General features: G+C 45.3%; 2 protein-coding genes and 1 pseudogene across 3 annotated transcripts; all 3 read left to right on the top strand.

Moving 5' to 3' along the window:
* Window positions 1-157: 157 nt before the first annotated feature.
* Window positions 158-709, top strand: H257_00751 (hypothetical protein; the record flags this gene model as incomplete). Its single annotated transcript, XM_009823587.1, has 1 exon — window positions 158-709. The coding sequence occupies one exon, from the start codon at window positions 158-160 to the stop codon at window positions 707-709; it is 552 nt and encodes a 183-aa protein (XP_009821889.1).
* Window positions 710-3422: 2713 nt separating this feature from the next.
* H257_00752 (hypothetical protein) lies at window positions 3423-3965 on the top strand (the record flags this gene model as incomplete). The annotated part of the gene is made up of 2 exons (XM_009823588.1): window positions 3423-3544; window positions 3830-3965. The coding sequence occupies 2 exons, from the start codon at window positions 3423-3425 to the stop codon at window positions 3963-3965; spliced, it is 258 nt and encodes an 85-aa protein (XP_009821890.1).
* Window positions 3966-6501: 2536 nt separating this feature from the next.
* On the top strand, window positions 6502-6581 carry H257_00753 (annotated as a pseudogene). Its single transcript has one exon. The product of its transcript is annotated as a tRNA-OTHER (tRNA).
* Window positions 6582-6979: the final 398 nt, after the last annotated feature.

Here is a 6979-nt window from a genome sequence, read left to right on the forward strand (position 1 = left end):
CGAATTTGCCCACCAAGGCTTAGTACAAACATCAACCGGCTTAACACCGTTCGAAGTCGACACAGGCCGCAAGTTGCGCAACCCTGCCGTGAGCAGCTCCTTGCCCAAAAATGACTTTGCCAAGAATTTTGCAGAACATCGCAAAGAAGTCATTCGGATGGCGCACGAGAATTTGATGAAGGCCCAGCAGCGTCAGAAAGCGTATTATGACAAGCGCCACTCGAACGTGACCTTCAAGGAAGGCGATCAAGTACTGCTAGCGACTCGCAACCTGCCTTTAAAGCATGCCCAGATGCTCGACAAGTCCGAGCGTCCCAAGTTGGTTCCACGATTCATCGGTCCCTTTGAGATTGTCCAAGCCATTAATGACAACGCCATGCGCCTAAAGTTGCCTCGCTCGATGTCTCGTGTGCATGACGTGTTCAACGTCGATCGACTTAAGCACTATCACACCAACGAAGCCAAGTTTGCCTCCCGGTCTATCCCGAAAGCAACTCCTGTTATTCTAGACGAATCCACCGGCGAAGAAATGTACATTGTCGAGAAACTGCTCAAGAAGCGCCAGTTCAATCGCAAGTTGGAGTACTTGGTCAAGTGGCATGGACAGCCCGAAAGCGAAGCCACGTGGGAACTGATGAAAGACATCAAGCATGTTGTGCACTTCAAGCAACTCGTCCAAGACTTGGAGTCAAGGCGTTTCAAGGTGTAGCAAGACGTCAGGGGGAGAATGTAGCGATGTGACAGGTGGGTTAACGGCTTGCCACCACCTTGCCCGCACCCAGCTCCTAAGTACCTGGCTCATGACGCACCCTAGCTAATGCTTGCCTGGGAATGTGTCTCAAGGGCAAGTATGGCTTAGAATCGCTAGCCTAGTGAAGTTCCCCAATGTCTCAACCGCACCCGCATCCATTGTATACAAAAATGCATATTAGTGTAGAAGTAGTGAAGTAGACTAAGAAGATTTCATAGTGATGAGGATTAAGGAGATCTTTGTAGATCTTCAGTTAATTCATTGTGCATTTTGCCCTCAACTACACACGCTTCCTCCCGCAGTGCTATACATATAGATTGGCGCCATGGGGGCATGCGAATAAGCTTGAACCTCATCTCTCAGTTTGGTAGCGCTTCCCATTGATGGTCGATATGCACCTATCATCATGGGCTTCAGTCAATATACAGAGAAGATAGCTTACCATTCGGACTCTTCGTCGTCTCGCGCGTCCATCAATTCCTGCCGCTTTGTGCAGTGGTGCGTCGGCATGGTGCTTCGCGAAGTGATTGGTTATCTGGTTGGGCGTGAGTAAAACTTTGTTGTTGCACAAGACGCACGTGTAGACTGGCGCGACCTTGAACGTAGCATCCTGGAAATGAAAAGATGGCGACTGCTGACCAAGGATTATGTGGATATTTGATTGGTCCATGTCATTAGGTTGATTTATCATATCTCTGTAATATGCGCAGGAAGAGTAGGGAACTTGCGAGGAATTGATCCATGTACCTTCTAATTCCGAACAAGGTATCAAACCAATGTTCTATTTTATTCCCCATCTGTGAAAACCTACATCAACTTTATGTAAGATATCAAAATTGGTTTGAATTCACATTTCCACGATGCATTGATGAATTCTGAAGAAAATGCATGAAAATTATTAAGACATATGTGGTGCGTAACACGTACTGCATGTGCACAATAGGAGATGAGTGAAATTGGACCAGTATTGACCGAGATAGAGCTGGTCATGTCTGTAGTAATAGCCGCCTGTGGGGAGGTAAGCTCATGTCTGACTGGACGGGACAGGTTCCACAACTGACCTCATCTCTCCATGGTGGGACCTGTTGAAGAATGAGTGAAATTGGACCAATTGTAGCCGAGATAGAGCAGGTCATGCCTGTTGTGATGAGCGACTCGTGTCGTGTAGCACGTCCGAGGGAAGTGAAGCCTATTGCGTGGATGGGACCAGTTGAAAATTGATTGAAATTGGTCCTGTATTGGCCGAGATTTTGATTAGATGACGGCGCGATGGTCAGTGACGCGAAGATGTCGATTAGCATGTTCGTATTAGCTGTCATACTTGTTCGATATAATAGCTTAGGCATCTCAACATATTTACACGCGCAATTTCCCCGGTTCCTTAGAGTGGTTATTTGAAAAGGCAAGCGTAATTCCCCCACTTTCCTGAACACGAGCAAAAAACTCAAAAAGCACGCGTGTAAACCCTTAGCTGTTGGCCATTGCGGAAGCCTTAATTGCCGACTTCCTTCTTCTGCGCTGCAGCGACTTACCCACGCAGTACTATGGCGATCATTACCGCTACTTTCGCTATGCGATGCCCTTGCAGGAGGATCCATTGCGAGGTCAGTACAATCTGTTTTTGCCGTCTACGGCGCGAAAATAAAACAAGACCAGTAAATTTTGGTATTTTTGGGACAATTAAGCGACGTACATCACAGATAATATATTTGGCCATACCTGGGCGTAGACTAGGCGGTTTTTGGATTGCTTGAGCATATCTACGCGCTTATGTGGATGCTCAAGTACAAGTCTCATTTGTATAACTTAGTCAATTTCAGTCCGGAACATGTCGAGTGGTTGTGCAGGGTTCTGGGGGGAATTGTGTGTTGGGCTTCGGTAACAGAGTACTTAGACCGAGTCTATGCTATTGCTTAGAGTGTATAGATATGTCTTGGCTAAAGAAGTGCTGCGATTGGTGTCGTATTGACTGCAGGAGGGCACCTAGAGTGGGCATGGCGCCCCCGATGGATCAGCTAAGCAATATCTGGGCTTTTAGCGAATGAAATGTAATTGGGTATTTCTTGCGTCATGGATAGGCCATTATTTGCCCCCTAGATGTTCATTGGACAAAATTTATAACTTGATTTTATTGGCTTGCGTTATGATCGCGTTTTCTTATTGGATGTAGCTGTTATTGGTCACGAGGTCACTTGAGGTTTTCCCCGATAAAAGACACACCATCGTTCGACGACATTGCTCTCAAGCTTGCGACGAGACTGCCGCGTCCCCTGCCATCTGTTTCCTTCCATGTACTTTCGACCGCGCAATTGACAAGTGCAGAAGCCGGAATGTTGTCAGCATTCAATGAACATGACTTGTTACTAGCTCCAAACCAGCAGCGTGTTTACGGAAGTCGGTTCCTCGAGCCGCACTCAGAACGAGGGTATGACAAGCACTACAAAGGACTACGATGCTACTTTGGACGTATTCGGGACAACATGTCCCTCTTAATCCTCTGGTTAGACTCCCCACAGTATGTCCCAGCAATGTCTGTGAAGAGCTTATTCTCTTACTTGAAGTTCAAAACTGGCCTTGTGGGGTCGCTACTCTACTTCGATGACACTTCCCCAGTTCTGAACGTCGATGATGGACAAGTGTTGTGTGATGACCAGTGGAAACATCAAAAAACATGGTCCAGTTTAGTGCCGCCGCGCACAAGGCAAAGGGTATGGACCAAGTGGCCGACGAGGAATCGTGCTCGAGCTGCCAGGACATCTTCAAAACCAAAGGTTCTGGAGCTGGTGAACATTCGTACGTACTTTTGGCGACTAATTATCTCATTGGCTAGAAACTGGGGACCATGATTCTATTCCACATAAGCCTCTTTCTGCATGCGGACGAAAGGTGTCGGATTCAACTGCAGCCAGTTCCTGCCAAGGTTAACGTCGGTAGATGGATTTGGCGCAGTCACCATGTTTGCCTTTACTATTAGAATGAACAAACCGATCGTGCTCACTATGTGTAGCGACGGCCAGAGTCCTCAGCACTGTCTTGTCTGAACTCTATAAGCCTGGCTCAAGTTGTTTCAGCATTTAGGCGAGAGCAGGCTGCTCTCGCACAACGAATATTCAACCAAGTGCTATCTGGCGGCGAAGTTTCAAGTCAAGTCCCGCGAGATCTGTTTGAAGACTACTGGGCGTCAAGGTCCATTTACAACGCACTAGCTGCGTAAGACTGGGTGGCTTTTAGGCGCTTGGCGCAGCGCATCGGATGTAGGCATGCAACACGCATCACGCCACATGACACTTGAAATGGTTGGTCGCTACAAGCAAGACCCAGAGTATCTTCTTGAGATAGCACGAAATCAACGGTATGAATCGATAATTACTCGTAATGGCGTCGGGTGGCTGGTGAGTTGTGTACTGCACGTCGAACGAGTAATTCTATGTATCGCATTGAATTTCCTCCTCTTTTTCAATAGGCGTATTAGTGGTGGTTGATTGTGGCATGTTGTCGAAGCAACGCCAGCGGGGTTGCGGACGGTTCGTGGGGCTGCGTTATTTGAAGGAGGTTCGTACTCTATTTTCTAATATTTTGGTGAATTAATTGACCCACCACACATTGTATTAGAGTTCACATTCCTGCCACATAAATTTTGCTGAAAATCACAGAACATACGTCACCTGTCACCTCATGTGTTGAGGTAGAGTCTCGAGAGAGGTGGATGCGCATCAAGGTACTTAAAAAGGGAATTGCATTACATCTGAATTGTTGGTACGACACTACAACTGAACGTAATCTGGGGTACCAACAAGGTTCATATAATTCTGCAAACTTATGACTAAAAAATACAACCAATGATACTTTAGTAAATCGGTCGATATCAACAGCGGGTGACCGAGAAGTTGAGCCTAAACCACTTTTTTCACTTGAAATAAATTACTGCTTTCCTTCATATTATCGATTGAAAATAGACATGTATGGTGAGGACAACATAAAATATCCGTTCAATATTCGAGTCATATTATGTTCAGCCAAAAAAGGACATACAATACTTAAGTTAAATGATGTCTGAAATGACATATACTCAGTTCAAGACGGTTTGTTCTAGGTGTGATGTTGATGTGGAGTGGATAATATAGGCAAGTACTGGTAGTGATTATGATTACTACTCGGTGCGAAAGTGGTGTAACCGGAAAGTATGAACATCAAAGTAGTACTCTTGATAGTACATGTCATTTTAGTACCTCGCATATTACTGACAAATTATAATTAATACTTTGTTTAAATCTGGGCTTCGACACAAAAAAATACTCATCATTATTTTTGTTTCTAGCGTAGTTATATTCATAAAATGGGAGTTCTTAAATATGAATAAACGAAAGACAATTGAATTTCAGCCTTTGAATTTCGAGGAAGGGTTTGATCGGTTCAAGTCGAAGAGAATAAAAGAACAGTAGCAAAATCCGACTACTTGTTCAAAAGAATCTGTTTGTTTCGCCCAAACGTACGGTATGGATGAATTCAATTTTGCCTGGATGACTTCAAATATTCTTGGGTGACTTTCACAATCTGAATAACACTATAGTCGGAAACAGATCACTCAAACTACCAGAACACTACATACTGTATTACCAATGGATACTTAAAACAAGTTACAGCATGATGCCTCCGTACATTCGTGGTCCGTCAGTAATTCTGGCTGCCACAAATTGATCGTCCTCGACATTATCGAGGGCACAATTACCAGCGACAGCGTCGAAAGTACGTACGCTGGGTTAGTCGTGACGTCCCGCCAGAACATATGGAACATTGCATGAGCAAGAGACCGTCAAAGCGACAGTTTGTCTTTGCAAGAGATGGAGCGTACAAGCTTCACTTTGGTATTGCGGGAAATCTGTAGATATTTGCATAATCGATGACTCACACAAACCAGGTGGTTGGACGGTAATAGATGTGGGCGCTGTGTACACGCGATATGCGAGAGGTTCTGTTCGGCACCGCTTCCTACCGTGGACGTACTACTCTGTCCCAATTTACCTTCACGTTTCACCTCGAGTTTTGCCACAAAATCATTTTTATTACGAGGATTTATTAAAATTTGTCCTAAATCAGACTGATGATCTTTGTATAGCCTCTTCTGAACAAGCAAGTGGTCGGGCCAATTGGCCCAAACTTCTTCCATGAGCATTGTCGATATAGAGGACGAGGACTGCCATCATGTCTCATATAAGCAGCGCTAAGCCTGAACTATTTCTGAATCGGGCCCGGTCGAATTTAAAAATAGTTTTAAGTGTATTGTGTCACTAAAACCAAAGCACCTGGAAGTTATCCTCATCCGGATGACTCGGGTGCTTTTGGACATTTGTGACTATCATGCGCGTTTTGAGAGCGAAGGTCAAAAGTTTGAAACAAAGAACCAATAGGATTAAGCCACAAAACACAAACAACCAGTTACAGGGATCTATGGAACTTAAGGCCTACTTTTTCTTCGGGTGGAATGCAAATACTTGATGGTGGTTGGCTGCCTTACTTCGAAGTACGCCCGCCTTTCCTGCCAATCGGAGACGTGATGCCCATTTTTATTGGCTCGAGTTGAGTCCGGATTTATATTTTGGAGGTCATTTTATTAGACAATCAAGGAGCCACTAATCTACAAGCAAGTCGAATGCCACAGGCCAAGTTTTCTGAAGGATATTAGTTCTTGCGTTACAATGAAAAAAGTCGACTTGATTGATACAATGCTTCGAGTGTAAGCGTAAGCGTTTGACGCGGTGGCGCAATGGTTAAGCGTGACGGCATCAAAGGATAGAGGAGGGGGCCCGGGTTCAATTCCCGGGCAGTGTCAAACTTTTTCTCAAGATATAAAAAAATTCAAGCACAAATAAAAAAAATCATACAAAACATATATAATAATGAAAAACATTGTCCTGCATTTTTTTAATCCCTTATTCTCCAGTCGTTGGCCCAAAAGCCAGCGCTTTCTCGAAGCTGCTGCGGACGATTTCGGGCGTCACCAAATCCCACGCCGCAATCGCACGCTTGATCATGGCTAGGCGCTTCTGCTTTGCAGTCAGTGAGTCGGGATCCTCGTCGTCACTGTCAATCATCTCCTCATACAGCCACAACTCACGTAGGTGACGCTTGAAGGGCGCCATGACACCCACGTCCAAGGGCTGGTACACAGACGTCGCATTCGGTGGCATGGCACACAGGTCAGATCCCAGCTCTTCTTGCACAATCTTG

This window comes from Aphanomyces astaci (genome assembly GCF_000520075.1).
Source record: "Aphanomyces astaci strain APO3 unplaced genomic scaffold supercont1.1, whole genome shotgun sequence".
Lineage (NCBI taxonomy): Eukaryota > Oomycota > Saprolegniomycetes > Saprolegniales > Verrucalvaceae > Aphanomyces > Aphanomyces astaci.